Source organism: Ursus americanus, chromosome 6 (assembly GCF_024610735.1).
Source record: "Ursus americanus isolate L20-20 chromosome 6, mUrsAme1.1.p, whole genome shotgun sequence".
NCBI classification, from domain to species: domain Eukaryota; kingdom Metazoa; phylum Chordata; class Mammalia; order Carnivora; family Ursidae; genus Ursus; species Ursus americanus.
The window spans coordinates 19575767-19591895 of record NC_142132.1 but is presented as its reverse complement, the minus strand read 5'-3'; the positions used below and the strand labels follow the sequence as shown (position 1 = coordinate 19591895).

Sequence of the window (16129 nt, the reverse complement as noted above, 5' to 3'; positions counted from 1 at the left end):
TTTTTTTTTTTTTTTAAAGATTTTTTATTTATTTATGTGACAGAGAGACAGCCAGAGAGAGAGGGAACACAGCAGGGGGAGTGGGAGAGGAAGAAGCAGGCTCACAGCAGAGGAGCCCGATGTGGGACTCGATCCCGGTACGCCAGGATCACGCCCTGAGCCGAAGGCAGACGCTTTAACGACTGCGCTACGCAGGCGCCCCCATCCCTTGTTTCTGAACAGTGATCTTGGCTTTTCAAATGCTGTGTGTGCGCCAGTCGAACAGCACGTTTTGCGATGGGGAAACTGAAGCATTGAAGTTACATGAAAAACTAGTAGTAGATAGAGGACTAGAACATGTCACTTAGATAAAGAATGCTCTAGGTCCTGGGCACCCGCCGGAAGTCGCTGAGAAAAGAGCTTCCCGGGAACTGGCTCAAATTCTTCCTTCCCAGTAGTAAAGCCCACATAACTTCGTAAGTATTTACACCCTGGAGACCAAAGTCGAATGGGACTACATTTCCCAGCTGCCATTGCGGGATTCGGCAGAACGCAGGCGCACTGAAGTGGTGTGTGTACTACCACTCCCGGTGTGCAGTGGGAGGGGCGGGACTACATTTCCCAGGAAGCAGAGGAAGGGGCGGGATGGGGCGGGCCTCGGTGCTGCGCCCGCCCCTCCCCCGTGCTCGCGCGGAGAGGTAAACAAACCGCGCGCGGGCTGCCGGCGGCGGCGGGCGCGGCGGGCACGGCGGGGGCGGCAGGGGCGGCGGAGAGCGCGCCGAGCCGCGGCCGGGCTGGCCCGCCCGCCCGCCGCACATGTCCCGGGGCGGCGCCGGCCTGTAGCCGCAGTTGCGGCGCCTCCTGTCGGCCGGGGAAGGGAGCGCGGAGAGGCCCCGGTCGCCGCCAGCGGTGCCCATGGAGAGGGTGCGGATGATCAACGTGCAGCGCCTGCTTGAGGCGGCCGAGTTTTTGGAGCGCCGGGACCGAGGTAACGGCTCGACGCCGCCGCCTCCGCCACCACCTTAGCCCGCGCACTCCGCGCGGGGAGTGCGGTGCGACGTGTGAGGGGAGGGAGGGTGCGCGTGTGAGGAGGGGGGTGCGAGAAGGGGTGCGCGTGTGAGGAGCGGGGTACGTGCGTGAGCAGGGGAGGCGGGCTGCGTGCGTGAGGGGTGCGTGTGTAAGGAGAGGTGCGTGCATGAGTGTGAGTGAGGAGTGCGTGTGTGAGGGGAGGTGCGTGTGCGAGCAGGGGTGTGTGAGGGAAGGGAGGGTGCGTGTGTGAGGAGCGGTGCGCGTGCGACAGGTGCGTGCGTGCGGGGAGGCGGGGGTGCGTGTGAGGAGCGCGTGTGAGGGGAGGTGCGTGGTAAGGGGGGCGTGAGGAGGGGTGCGCGCGTGAGGGGAGAGAGGGTGGGGAGGGGTGCGGGAGAGGCCGCGTGAGCGGGGAGGATGGGGGGAGGTAGGAAGGGGGGCCTGGGATCTGGGGGCAGAGGGGAGGTGGGCTAGAGCGGAGGTAGGGAGTGTGTTGAGAGTGGGCGCCAGCCCGAGGACTTGGGAGGAAAGAACGGAAGGGAGGGGTGTCGGCGGTGCAGGTAGGGGTGAAGGAGGCGAGGCTGGGAGCCGAGGACGGGAATCTGCTGAGGAGCCGGTGGGAAGGAGGCTGCACACCTGTGGGGAAGGGCCCTCTGAGAAACTGAGGTAGGAGGAGGCGGGACCCCATTTAGGGACCCGGGACTAGAAGAGCCGTGAAAAGGCAGGGGGTGAAGAGTAGGAACTCTGGAAATTACGCTGTCAGGGGAGAAAATGTCCCCCGAGATGCGGCAATTGAATGGTTTGAAATCCGTGAAGATGGAGCGCTTAGTGAGAGACCTAGAAGGAGGAGAGTTAAAGGGCGGTTTTGAGGCAGGTGAAATAATTGAGGTGATGGTAACTAGTCTCAGAAATTAGTGTGTTTCAGTCAAGAATTCTTGGAGAAGACGATTTTGGAGAGGATGGAGAAATCACTTGCTTTAGAGGAAGTACCTCTAACACCTTTCAGGTGGTGGGTTGGGTCTGTATATATAATGTTACAGGATCGATGTCCTGGCAAGGCCTGAGAATTTTATCTTCCAACCTGAAAGTGGAAAAATATTACCTCCTTTTCTTCTGCTGTTTTCAGCAACGTGTTACTGCAAGGACTTCAGATCTGTGGATCCATGGATTTGGGTACATTCCTGTTATCATGTCTTTTTTTCTTGCTGTCTCTTTAGAGTGTGAACATGGCTATGCCTCAACGTTCCCCTCCATGCCGAGCCCCCGGCTGCAGCATTCAAAGCCCCCAAGGAGATTGAGCCGAGCTCAGAAACACAGCAACGGAAGCAGCAACACCAGCACTGCCAACAGGTAGCAAGCTGGGGAGGTTTAGAAAGGGCAGCTGGAGGGAGGGAGCACACACTTAGGCAAAAGTGCAGGCCCTATTCACCTCAGTTCTCTAATATCAAGTCTGGAGCAACACTGAATAGCCAAATGAGTTTCTTTACCACCATCCCTGGAGATTTGACCCTTTTAAATTAATAAAATCTAGATATCATAACCTGACTTTGTGCAGAAGGGAAGGAAAAGAATCCAGAAGACAACCAAAGAGTTCTTGCTGGATTTATTAAGTGGGGAGGTCTGTGACTGAGAGGGACAATAAATTGAGAGACTTGACAGCATGTGTCCATTCGTGCAACCACACGATAAAAGTAATCTTGGGCCAGCTTTAAACTTGGACGATCCAAGAATTTTTAAAAACCAAAAATAGCTCAGGCAGGATATAAAGCAGAATCAAGGGTTTTGTTAAAGGAATAAAAATATTTGGTTAGAGTAGGAAGTTAGTGGGCATGGTCTATATGTTGTTTAAGGGTGAAAGGGAAGACCATGCTATGAAAGTTGTGTCTCTTATTTGGTAAGATTGAGGTGGTAAGGGAGCTTTTAAAGAAAAAAGAAAGGGAGGGAGGGAGGAAGGAAGGAAGGAAGAAAGAAAGGAGGAAGCTTATTTTTCAGTCCAAAGAGATCCCTAGGAAATGCTTGTCGGATGTACTCAGATACAGTTGACTTCCGTTTTTTTAAAACTTTTGGTAGTGCCTGGCTGTCTTTTCAGTGTTTTGTCCCAGAGGGCTGGTGAATTCTAAGGATTCAACTCATAGGAAGTTTTTAACAGGCCATCTTAAAATCAACAGATGCTGTTTTTTTCCATTGGCAAGAGGAATTAAATGAAACCTTTTTTCCTGATTCCCAAAGCTTTGTCTAGAGAATGTAAGCATTTATTTTGGAGAGGCAGAGAGCAATCTCTGGATAACTAAGGTTGCCTGAAGAGTTTGGGGAACTCCAGACAGGTAGTTGGGTAGCCACTTGGGGAAGTAGGTTAGGGAGAGAGCAGGAATAGGGGCTCTTACTAATAGATGCAGGAAACTTGAGGCTCCTACAGATAATAATTAGAGCTCAAAAGGTTGGATCTTCCCACTCTGCATTTTTGACATTGCTGAGGCAAAACTAGGATTCACTCTTCCCCCTTTGACTAATCTTTAAAGCTGTGTGTTTCCTTTTTTAGCTTCTTCATTAGGACTATTCTGTGTTTTTTTAACTTAATTTTTAAAATTATAAAAACAGTTATCTATCAGCTTAATATGCTGTATTTATGTTTATGTATCAGTCTAGAGGGTGTTTTATGGTGTGATAGGTTTGGAATGAAAATATGTAATATGATATGCAGCATTAAACAAAGAAATATAAATTTTCTTGTTTTTCACTGTTTCTCTGGTTAAGGTGTCAGCAGTTAAGATCTATATTTCAAGAATTTGAATTCATGGGTTTTTCACGGGGATGTACTGTATGGTGACTAACATAATATAATAAAAAATCATTATTAAAAAAAAAATGAATTCATGGGTTTTTCAATCCATGTGTAGATTAAAAAAGGGTTTGTTTGTTTTATTTAGAGACATGCAAAGAGTATCAGATAGGAAACCAGACCTGGGTTTTGTCATGCTACAAGTATTTACTGGGTCTTTCCTATTTTGTAGAAATCAGGTAAATGATCTTATTATATTTTCTCTTCGTCCCTCTTCTCATCTGTAAAATGAAGGGATGGACTACATATGTACCAAGGTCCCTTTTTCCCCTGAAGTTCTATGACACTGATTTACTGACAGTTTTAGAGATCAGTTACAATATTAGTTTAGTCTGTATACCACTCCATCATTGCAGATGCAGCATTGTAACTAATAATTTAAGGATTATAGATACATAAATAAGATATACATTTCTAGATTTTACCAGTTATGTTACAGGTCATTAATAAGTCTTTGTCATCTATTGACTTATACTTTGCTCAGTTTGGGGTTTTGACTAAGTGGTGTCTGTTTCATGGTAGAGTTCCTGTTAGGATTCTACTATTATGTGTGGGACCACAGTGCTAATTACTGTATGTTTTAGCATAGCATATCAGAAAATTTGTAAAACTACAGGCATGCCATGTTCTTACAGTACCTATGGGAAAATAATTATGTGTACATTGGACCACCCAAGACTAAGGAAGATAATTTTTCATAGGAATATAAGTAATAAGGAAAGGAAAAGAAAGAGAAAGAAATAGATTTTAAAATATATTAAGGTCCACCCGTGTGTGGGGTTTAGACTGGGGCCGGTAGATGAGAACTAGTTATGTTAAAGTGAAACACTAGAAATTATTTTTCCTTACCATTTGTTAAAACTTCTGCTTCATGGAATAGAGGAGCCAAGGACCAATTTCCAATGCTGGGATATGTGAGAAATGGGGTTGTTAGTCCATTTGAAGGAGACCTTAGGGACTTCTGTTAATTTTAGGCCTATTACTGAATTTCGTAGAAGTTTATTATATTGGTTACATAAAGCAGAAAGAAAGAAGACTTGTAAAAATTTTCCATTTATTAGTCATCTGAAACAAGGAAAGGAATAGAGTTATGAGCATATCTCTTATTTTCTTGATCAAAAAGCTACTTGTGTGGAAGTTGCTGTTACTCTTATGCATCTTGGACGTTGATATCTTGTCTGCCATAAGATGACATTTGTTTTCCTGACATTTTAGCATCTTTCACATATAATGTTGGTTGGCTTTTTCCCCCCTAATATTCTCAGGTATAATATGTTCTTCCTGATATAAAATGTTGTTTTGTAAGTTTATGCTGAATGTTAACTTCTAATATTATAAGTCTTGAAATCTTATTTTCACAGAAGTACAAAGGAGAGAAAATAAATGATATAATGTGATATTACAAGCATGTACCTTGAAAATCCCTGTGATTTTATCATTTGGTATCCTTCTAACTGACAATTCAGAAGTGGGACCTATAATATGTAATTATTTTTTAAATATGGTTGACTTTACTATAGTCTTGGTCATGTTTTTCTGGCACATTTCCTAAAATCACCCTTCCTAAGATGTTACTGCAGTTAGAAAACCTGGCTGCAATTGCTATCTGGCTCATTGAGGATCATCACATAAGCTCAGATTCCTGGCTTTTTACTTTTTGGTCTCACAACTGAAAAATTTCAAGATCTGTCATCTTTAAAACTCTACTAATACTACTCTACCTGGCTTCGTTGTAACACTGATTTTCTCCTAAATATCTCTTGAATCTTCCTTCTTTTCCCTTATCTTCATTACTTCCATCCTAATGAGATACCATCTATCTCTCACCTGGAAAACTGTTGTAACCTTCTAACTGGTATCCATACAACTACTCCTGATCCATATACAATTCCGATGAATTATATTGGCTAGCATAGCTTTCTTTCAGTTCCTTCAATACACCATGTTTCCTCCTACTTCAAGGTCTTTGTGTGTATACTGTTCTTTCCCCTTTTGCCAAGTTGTCTCTATCTAATAACACTCTTATTTCAACTCAATCAAAACTTCTTCAGGGAATCCTTTCCTCATCAGCCAAAGTCGATAAGGTGTTCACATGATGGCACCCCTACTTTTCCTTCATGGTATTTTTCATAGTTTGTAGAAATACAGTTCTCTGGTTGATAAATTTATGTCTCATTCATTGGACTAAAAACTCCATGAAGGCAGGAATTGAATCTCTTCTGCTTAAGGATTGATCCTCAGTATCTATCACAATGCCTTGTACATAGTAGGTGTTTCTTAAAAAATGCAAGGTTTTCAAACTCCAGGTAGACTGCCCTCTGTGGAACTGAGTTTCTCTTTTGTGCTAAGTACCATATTAAAGTCCGGAAGGAGAAATGATACAACTCCTGCTTTGGCAAACTGATTACATTGTATTCTAAAGGATGTTAATGATAATATATTTGGAAAGATAGATAATATGTAGTATTTGAAGGACAAAAATCTCCAACTGCCAGTTCTTTTAAATGTTTATTATATGTAAGTATATTATTATAGTAGACTATAGAATGTTGCAATTAATTTTAAAGAACACTTGTCATCCTGTCATGACAATAAAATATTAAAACGTATCTGCAAGAACCATAAGTCTGTCAATATGGGCAATAAATGTTGACATGATCCTTTGACACATAGTAATTGCATTGTTTTAAGGTGATGTAGAAAGTAATAGTAAGTACCAATTTATGTTTGAATTTTAAGTTGATGAAAAATTTATTCTATTTGGTATCCTTTGGATATTAAGGAATCTCGCAATAGCAGCCACATTTCAGTTCTACCTTCTAGGACTGAAAGCATTAGAAAGCAAACAAAACAACTTCCCTTTTGCTTGGAAGGTTTTAGTTTAACTTTTCTAAAACTACAGAATCATGAAATGTTTTAGTCTTAGAGGGAATGATTGTATATTTGTATATATTGTATATTTTCAGCTTTAAAGCCTTTTTGGTTGTCTTTTTCATGGATTATTAGTTTTGGGGGAAAGTAGTGGTGAATTTTTTTTTTTTTTAAGGATAGTTGTAGAGGATTTTTTTCCAGGAGACGTAATTTGAAATTTGTTATATCTTCTGTTTTTATTCTTAAATATGTACCTATTTGTTCACTGAATGGTTGAATGAAAACTTATTTTTATTGTGAAATTTCTTTTTACTATTCCATGCTTTTCAATTTTCTATATCAAGAAATAGTTTCCGAGTCTCTATCAAATAGATAACTCCTAGAGTATCAGGACAAAAGTAGAGATTAGTAACAGTTAGACTCTCTGATGTTAATATTGTTCTTCAGTGTTTTCCGAATGTTGAATGATTAACACCTCCCGTATGATGTTTTCTGTGATATTCTGTCTTCCCCTAAAACCGAGTTTAAATAAAAAATTTTCAAGAATTATTTATATACCTCACTCTAAATAAACCCAGACTTTCCATTAAATGCTTCATTGAAGCATAAGTTTGCTGTTGCACAGTTTCTAAAGGACATATTCCCTTATGGAAGTATTGTTTCAAGGAGACTTGATGAGCATGCCTTGTAAGTCAGTAGGACAGCTGCTTCTGTTCCTATTTGATTAGCTACCTTTTTCCAGAATATTGAATACATGATGTGGAAGATCACAAATTATAAAAAAGGAATTCAAGATTTGATTCAGTATGGTTCTGTGCTTTATGAAGGTAAGATATTATCACTCATTTTATGATTAAAACTCATGGGGCCTAGAGATGGTAAGAGATACCTATTTAGCTGTAGGTGGTGGTTGATTTCATATCAAGCTGGATTTTCAGCAGAATATGCATCATTCTAACCAGATGAGACTGTTGACCTGAAGAAAGCTTTTTCTTCTTTATTTCTCCTTAGAAAGGAAACCACGTTACTTTCTTTTGGACATAGCGTGAGTCTTTGTCACTTCTTAAGTGAAGACAGTTTTCCAGATACTAATCAAAGAGCTTTGATGGTGTCGTTTGACCAAATGTATTTCCAGATCTCGTTTTTGATCAGTAGTGCTGATGTAATATAAGTCTGCATATTTTTTTTTGTTAGATTGTTTTTATTTTTCATTTTGGCTCCCTACATTTTAAAATTCTGGCAGCTTTTTTCCCCTCTCTGCATATTTATGTAGGGGTTTGTGTGTGTGTGAGAGAGAGAGTGTGTGTGTGTGCACGCATGTATGTGCGTGTACTCCATCTTCATTACCATTTAATGAAGGAAACACATGTTATCAAGTAAACATAAATATATCATTTCAAACTGTGATGAGTTTAATATAGGAAAAATAGATGATCGTATGAGGAGTATAACAGGGAGGACCTGATTAAGTTTGATAGATGAAGGAGGACATCTCAAAAGTTGAACCTCTTGCTTTATCTTACCTTGAACTTTTTTCTCATGTTCATACACATCTATTAAATCATTTTTAATTATAGCATCATATTCTGTTTCATGCGTATACCATAATTTGGTATATAATAAATATCCATTGATGACATTTATTTTTAGGTATTTTTTCATTGAAAACAGGGCTGCTCTGAACATCTTTTTGCAGATACCTTTGTGCATCTGTCCCCTTAGATCCTTAGGATAAACCTGAAGAATTAAAATTGTTGGGTCAAAGGGTACGATCCATATTCAATAATAATAATTATAGTAACATCTTGTGTTTAAGATATTACTTGTCTGTAAAGCCCTTTAATGTACATTATTACCTCATTTGAATTTCAGAACAGTTCTGTGAGGTAAAATGAAAATATTTTCCTTATTTTTTTGATGAGGAAACTGGATTGGCATGCAAGGTAACTTGCACAGGTAGAACTAGGAGATAAGACAAATCCCTGGGATTTGTTTCTCTGAGATCAGCAAACAGCCCTTAGTAATAATTCACTTAAAAAGTAAGACTTAATGACTGTAACCTGAAATTTATGTGTTAGCACTTTCCTTTTCTGCTCTGCCAAATGCCTGAAACGTGTGGTCTGCATCTGCTGCTTTAATGCTTTCCCACCAGTGCTTTTTCAACTTTTGCAATTTCCTTCCTTTTTCACTAGTTATTGAAACTGCTTTCTTAAAGGTAATTAGTAACCAAATTTACCGAACTTACACTGTGTACATGGAACATGCTTCCCTACCATAGAGGAGCTTATGGTGTATTTGGAAAAATACGTATATAATAAAATGGTAAATTATACAAGTCAGTAAGGTGTTATAAACATGGCTATTTTTATTTGTCAGATGACCGTATACAGATTAAATTATTTAAATTTATAGAGGAGATTACAGTACATTGTTGTAGAAATGTTACAGATTCACAGTATATATTTATTCATTAACTTTGACATACATTCAAGGAGACATAGGGATTCCATAACTTAGTACAAGTGAAATTCCTTATGTTTTATCTAAGTAACTAATTTCTTATAAGAGAATATATTTGGTTTGGTAGATAATTTTGTTAATGTTATTACATACATTTCTGGGGAAAGGTGTTGTGGGTTTTCTTTTTATTTAGTTTTATGACATTGGATAAAAAGGTTTCTGTGTGGTATTTATTTCCTTATGTTTCTTTATTATGGGAAATATTTTTGATAGTTTTTTGAAAACACTATGTAAACACCATTTGTGGAGGCCGCATGATGAGAGCTTTGAAGCCATTTGAAATGGGCATTTTTAAATTATAGAAGAACGTAATTTTATTTTATTTATCTTTTAAGATTTTATTTATTTACTCATGAGAAACAGAGAGAGGCAGAAGCAGGAAGAAGCAGTCTCCCCACAGAGCAGGAAGCCTAATGAAGGACTCAATCCTAGGACTGTGGGATGAGGACCTGAGCCAAAGGCAGGCGCTTAACTCACTGAGTCACCCAGATGCCCAAAGAACATAATTTTTGTCTCAGTTAATGTATTTTGATAAAGCAACTGATTTTCCTTTTTTCTTATTTTGACTAATTAAACAGAGACAATTAGGATTCTCTTTGAGGAACTGTAAAGAACCTTTCTTTTTATGTAGTAAGAAACTAGAGGGTAAAATGTAGTAAGTTTGTCTTGGTATTAGGGGAAATGTGAATTTTGAGGTTTTTAATTTGGATTACCATAATCTTGTGTGGGAGTATATATCTTCAATATGAATAACAGAAAAAAAAAGTGATCTTCAGATTTCACAAAAACTTTGGACGATATATTGTTGTTAATACTGGATCTGCTAGGATTGGTTTCTGTAGTCTTTGTTGGTAACAGTCAATGCACAGAAGTTACAATTTAAAATTTAGATTTCTGGCCTGGCTCTAAAACAATTTGGTGTTCTTATATTATCATTTTAACATGTTATCCAGTCAGTTGTCCTTTGGAAGGCTTATTACTTTCCTGGAAATAGTACTATAACCCAAAAAGAAGTATTTGAATCTCATTTTTCTATAGAATCATTGTCTATTAGGGAGGTTCCCAAAAGCTCAAAGTCTAATATTTTTATGGAATTTATCACAAGTACCATATTTAATCCATTTAAAGAAGCAAAACAATTTATCTATATAAAATTTAAATATTTTTAAGTGTGTATAAATAAATAGAATTACGTGGTGGTTATCTAACAATGTAAAGATAAAATGCCATAGTGTATGTTACATAGTTGTAATTTTCTTAATAAGTCATGCCTTATTTATTTATTTATTGGCAAAAGGTGGATGATGGAATGTGAACTATAAGAGGACAGGGACTTTGTAATTTTGGAGTATCTATATTCCTAGTGTAGGTCCTCATTAAATACTAAATAAATGAATGGCTGAATACTTTGAGCATGATCATGTACATCTGAAGGTATTTTTAAGTGAAATGTTGACATATTTTTGAAAAGACTTTTAGAGAAACTTAGGCACAATTGATTGCTTTGTATGAAGTTGTTCTGGGGTGTTTAATATCATTCTCATTGTCAGTTTATTTGTGGCAGGTATACTTACTGGGTACCAAGTTATGTTTGTGTTTTTAACATTGAAGTTGAAGCCCATATTATTAGAATAGCTGAGTAACGTGTTTCTTTTATTCTTTAAACAAACATGTAAGTATCACTAGGAATTTAATATTAACTTATTAAGTACCGGTATGTATTTCATACTGTTGGTCCTTTTCATACATGTGGTGAATAACTTGATGGTAGAGTGTAACAAGCGTGATGTACTGTCCTGTGAGATGAAGGTCTCTACTCTGCATGTTCACGGGAACACTTGAATGTGAATAGTCATAGCATTATTCATAACCACCAAAAGCTGGAAACAAAATATCCATAAACTGGTAAATGAATGGACAAGCAAAATGTAGTATGTTCAGACAGTGGAATACTCTCCAGCAATAAAAGTAAACAAACTACTCATACATATAACAAAGTAGATGAACCACAAAAACATTAAACAGAGTCAGATACATAGCAGTGCATATTGTATGATTCCATTTTGTGAAATTTATTCTAAAAAAAGGCAAAACTATAGGAATTAGAAAGTAGATCAGTGGTAGGCTAGGGATGGGAATGGAGATTGACTACAAATGGGCATAAAGGAACTTTGGGGTGATAGAAGTGTCCTAACACTGGATTGTGGTAAAGGTTATGCAGCTGTATAAATTTACTGAAGCTCATTGAACTGTACCCTTAAAATGGGTGAATTTTATAGTATGTAAATTATACCTCAGTAAAACTTTTAAAAAAATTGCTGTTGCTGTTTATTGCAGTAAGATGAGTCTGAAGATGTGACAGGTGCTAAAAAGAACTGAAGGTGAAATGAATGAATATTAAACAATGAGGCCTTCAAAACTTGAAATAAACCAGTAAGGGGTTAGGAGTAGGGAGTGTGGTTGGTTGGAAAAAGTTACCTCCTCCATTCTCCTGCAGCTACCAAAACAAGGAGATTCAGCTATCCTGCCAGCCTCTCCTCCCTTACTTCCTTTGAGAATGACTTTTCTGTGTGATGTACTTGCCTTAGACAGTAAGATTCTTTGAAATAGATGTATAACATCTGTGTCTGCTTCTAGTACTATGGGGAAGAATGGAATATATTAACAATAAAACTTGGGATCAACTTCAAAAAAGTGGAGTTTATATTATAATTAATGCTGTTAATTATGGTACTGTTCATTTCTCTTCATTCCAAAGTATCTATCAAATGTTTATTTCATGCCTGACTCTATCCTAAAATATCAGATTACAATTTGGAAGTCAAGAGGTTAAGGAAATCACGGATATTTTCTGCATTTTTAAAGGTTTTTGGAATGTTGCTCTATGTTATCATATATTATGTGTCATCACACATTAAATGTCCTGTTTCAACTTTTGGAAGTATGCTTAAGAGCAATAATTTTAATTTTCAAAATTCTCTGTAGTTTTTAGTATTGCTCTCTCACCTAAAAAGTGATGATTTCATGAATAATGTGTAACTTTAGTATGTATTAGATGCTTCTTAATTTCTGGCACTGCTAAGAATAGAAAGTGAAGTAGTTATCTTTTATTTTAAATTCATAACATTTAAAAAAAAAGTAATAGGTGTATATAGTTGTAAGAGTCTGCTAATACTAAATAGCATATAAAGAAGAATAACATTTCTCTGCCTCATCTCTCCCCTTCCAGTCTCTACTTCCTAGAGGCTACCACTTCTAGTAATTTAACAGTTTGTTGGCTCTTTGCTTTCTTTTTTCTTTTCTTTTTTTTTAAGTTTTTACTTATTTAAGTAATCTGTACACCCACCATGGGGCATGACCTCACGACCCTAAGATGAAGAGTTGCATGCTTTTCCGCCTGAGCCAGCCAGGTGCCCCTGCTTTCATATTTCTAAATAAGAAGCTTATTCTGGAAGCGCTTGGGTGGCTCAGTCGGTTAAGCGTCTGACTCTTAATTTCCACTCAGATCACGATCTCAGGCTTGTGAGATCAAGCCCTGTGTCAGACTCTGTGCTCAGTGTGGAGTCTGCTCGAGATTCTCCCTCTGCCCCTCCCCCTGTTCTCTCTCTCTCTCCAAATAAATAAAATCTTTAAAAAAATTTTTTTAAAATAAGCTTATTCTGCTTATTATCTGTTGATTTCTTGTTATGGAAGATGAAGACTTGACTGTCTATACTCTTGACTAAGAGCAGATTAATCATACGCCAGAAATGAAAAAATTTTTTAAGTACACATAATTATAGATATTTCCCAAAGGAATGAGGTTTTTAAATTATCTACATTCTAGTACTTTGTATTATTAGTCTCCCACAATAAGGAATTAATATTTTGTTCTTATTTTTGAGTACTTTGTGGTACATTAGATTATTGCCTCAATTTCTGGATGAGGCTTATTACTTTTTAAAAAATAAATTTTATTTGGATATAATTTCCATACAATAAAATTCCCCAATTTTTAGTGTATTATTCAGTGACTTGACATATGTATACAGTCATGAAATCTCCAGCAAAATTACCATACAGAGCATGTTTATCACCTAAAAACATTGCTTTATGCCTCTTTACAGTCAGTTTCCTACCTCTGTCTCTTGGCCCTCGCAACTTCTCATGTTTTCTGTCACAGCAGTTTTGCCATTTCTAGAGTTTCATATAAGTGGGATCATGTATGTACTCTTTTTGTGTCAAACTCCTTTCACTTAGCATAGTGTTTTTTGAGATTCATGTTTTTCTATGTTTCAGTAGTTCAGTCCTTTGTATTGCTGAGTAATAATCCATTGTATGGATCTACCACAATTTGTTTATCCATTCACCAGTTGATAGACATTCAGGTTGCATATAGTTTTTAACTATTATAAGTAAAGATGCCATGTACTTTCATGGACAGGTCTTTTGTGGATATATGTTTTCATTTTCTTAGATAAATACCTAGGAGTAGAATTGCTAGGCCATATAGTAAGTGTCTGTACATTTTACATTCTGACTAGCAGTGAAGTGACCTGGATAGCACTTGGTATTGTCAGTCTTAAATTTTAGCCATTCTAGTGGGTGTGTCATGATAACTTGTGGTTTAGATTGCATTTTCCTTATAACTAATAATCTTGAGCATCTTTATATGGGCTTGTTTGCTATTGATATATTTTCTTTGGTGAAGTGTCTAATTATATTTTTTGCCTTTTTTCCTTTGAGTTGTTTGTTTTCTTGTTGAGCTGTAAAGAGTTCTTTGTAAAGTCTAGGGGCACCTGGGTGGTTTAGTCAGCTAAGCATTGGATTCTTCGTTTCAGCTCAGGTCATGTCAAGGTCATGTTAAGGTCTTGGTTTCAGCTCAGGTCATGTCAAGGGGCTTGATCCGCACAGAGTCTGCTAGGAGTCTGCTTGAGATTCCCTCTCCCTCTGCCCCTCCCCACTCGAATAAATAAATAAATAAACAAATTAATAAATTAATTAATTAAATAAAATCGAAAAAAAGAGACTGTTATCCAAAATACAAAGACTTAAAAAAAAGAGTTCTTTGTAAATTCTGGATACAAATTCTTTATTACATATGTGTTTTGCAAATGTTTTCTCCTACTAGTGGTTTGCCTTTATCATTTTCTTAACAGAGTCTTTTGAAGAACCAAAGTTGCATATTTTGATGAAGTTCAGATTATAATGTTTCTCTTTTATTATTCATGCTTCTAATGTCCTAAAAAAAATCTTTGCATAATCCAAAATCACGAAAAATGTTCTCTTTTCTCCTAGAAGTCTTATAGTTTTAGGTTTCTAAGTTTCATTTATAGTTAATTTTTGTAGAAGGTGTGAGGTAAGGGCTAAAGTTCATTTTTTGGCAAATATATATATATATTTTTAAACTCTGTTTTCTCCATTGAATTACCTTAGGATCTTTGTAAAAAATCAGTTGACCCCATATGTGTGAATTTATGATTGGTCCATTGATCAAAGTGTTTATTTTTATTCTCACACCACAGTGTCTTCATTACTATAGGTTTTTTTTTTTTTTAAGATTTTATTTACTTAAAATTTGAGAGAGAGAGAGAGTGCATGAGTGGGAGGAGAGGGGCAGAGGGAGAGGATGAAGATGACTCCCTGCTGAGCAAGGAGCCTGATGCCAGCTCTGTCCAGGACCCGGAGATCATGACCTGAGCTGAAGGCAGACACCTAACCGACTGAGCCACCCAGGCACCCTTGTTGTAGTTTTGTGTGTTTTTTTTTTTTAAATAAGTCATGAAGTCAGGTAGTAGTGTAAGTCTTCAGTGTGGTTCTTCTTTTTCAAAAGTTCCTTTGACTATTATAGGTCTTTTGCAATTTAACATACATTATAGAATCTCCTCATCAGTTTCTACAATAAAGCCTATTAGAATTTTGATTGGGATTACACTGAATCTATAGATTAATTTACAGAGACCTTACCCATCTGAATAATATTGAATCTTCTGATTCATGAACATGGTATGTCTCTTCATTTACTCAATTATTTAGATGTTTTCATAGTTCAGCAATATTTTGTAGTTTTTAAGAATGTAATGTACATACTTTGTTAAATGTATCCTTAGGTATTTATTAATCTTTGATGGTGTTATAAGTGGCAATTGAATTTGGTATATTAGTTCTAATAATTTGTATATTCCTTAGGATTTTCTAAATAGATAATAAATGATGTTGTTTGAATACAGATATTATACTTCTTCCTTTCCATTCTGTATAATGTTTCTTTTTTCTGTCTTATTTCATTGGCGAGGACCTCTAATATGATGCTGAATAGAAGTGGTGAGAGTGAACATCCTTCCTTGTTCCTAATCTTGAGAAAACTTGGATTCTTTCACCATTGAGTATGATAGCTGTACTTTTTGTAGATGCCTTTTCACAGGTTTAGGAAATTCCTTTCTTTTCTTATTTACTGACTTTTTTTTTTTTTAAATCATGAATAGATGGTGAATTTTGTTAAATGCTTTTTCTGCATTTATTGAGATTATACTGTATTTTTCAAATTATTCTGTTAATGTGGTCAGTTACATTGATTTTTTTATTGAATCTTAAATCAATCTTGTATTCCTGGAACAAACTCTATTTGGTCGTGGTCTATTTTATGATGCTGACACCAACCACCCATAGTTAGCACAGTGTCCACAGGTTTAAGCATGCAGTTCTCAACATGACTGCCCTTACTACAGATGCCAGCGGCACTAACTGGCTAACTTCTGACTAATTGGCTACAAATTTGGGGGTCCTTAATCTCCTCAGGTTTGATAATTCACTGGAACTTATCACACAACTCAGGAAAGCATTATACTTATGATTACAAATTTTATTACAAATAATTAAAATCAGGGCCAGCCAAATGAAGAGAAATATAGGGCA

The 16129-nt window shown here is 37.4% G+C and overlaps 1 protein-coding gene across 2 annotated transcripts in view; it reads left to right on the top strand.

Moving 5' to 3' along the window:
• MXI1 (MAX interactor 1, dimerization protein) overlaps positions 1-16129 on the top strand; it is an 86363-nt gene that overhangs the window by 16465 nt on the left and 53769 nt on the right. The window contains exons 1-2 of one of the 2 annotated variants that reach the window (XM_045803077.2): positions 685-967; positions 2223-2355. In XM_045803077.2, the coding sequence (XP_045659033.1) occupies positions 895-967; positions 2223-2355 (206 nt within the window). In that variant the 5' untranslated portion in view covers positions 685-894. Of the gene's footprint in view, positions 1-684; positions 968-2222; positions 2356-16129 lie in introns of those variants that run through there. The other variant, XM_045803076.2, reaches the window with a different exon arrangement.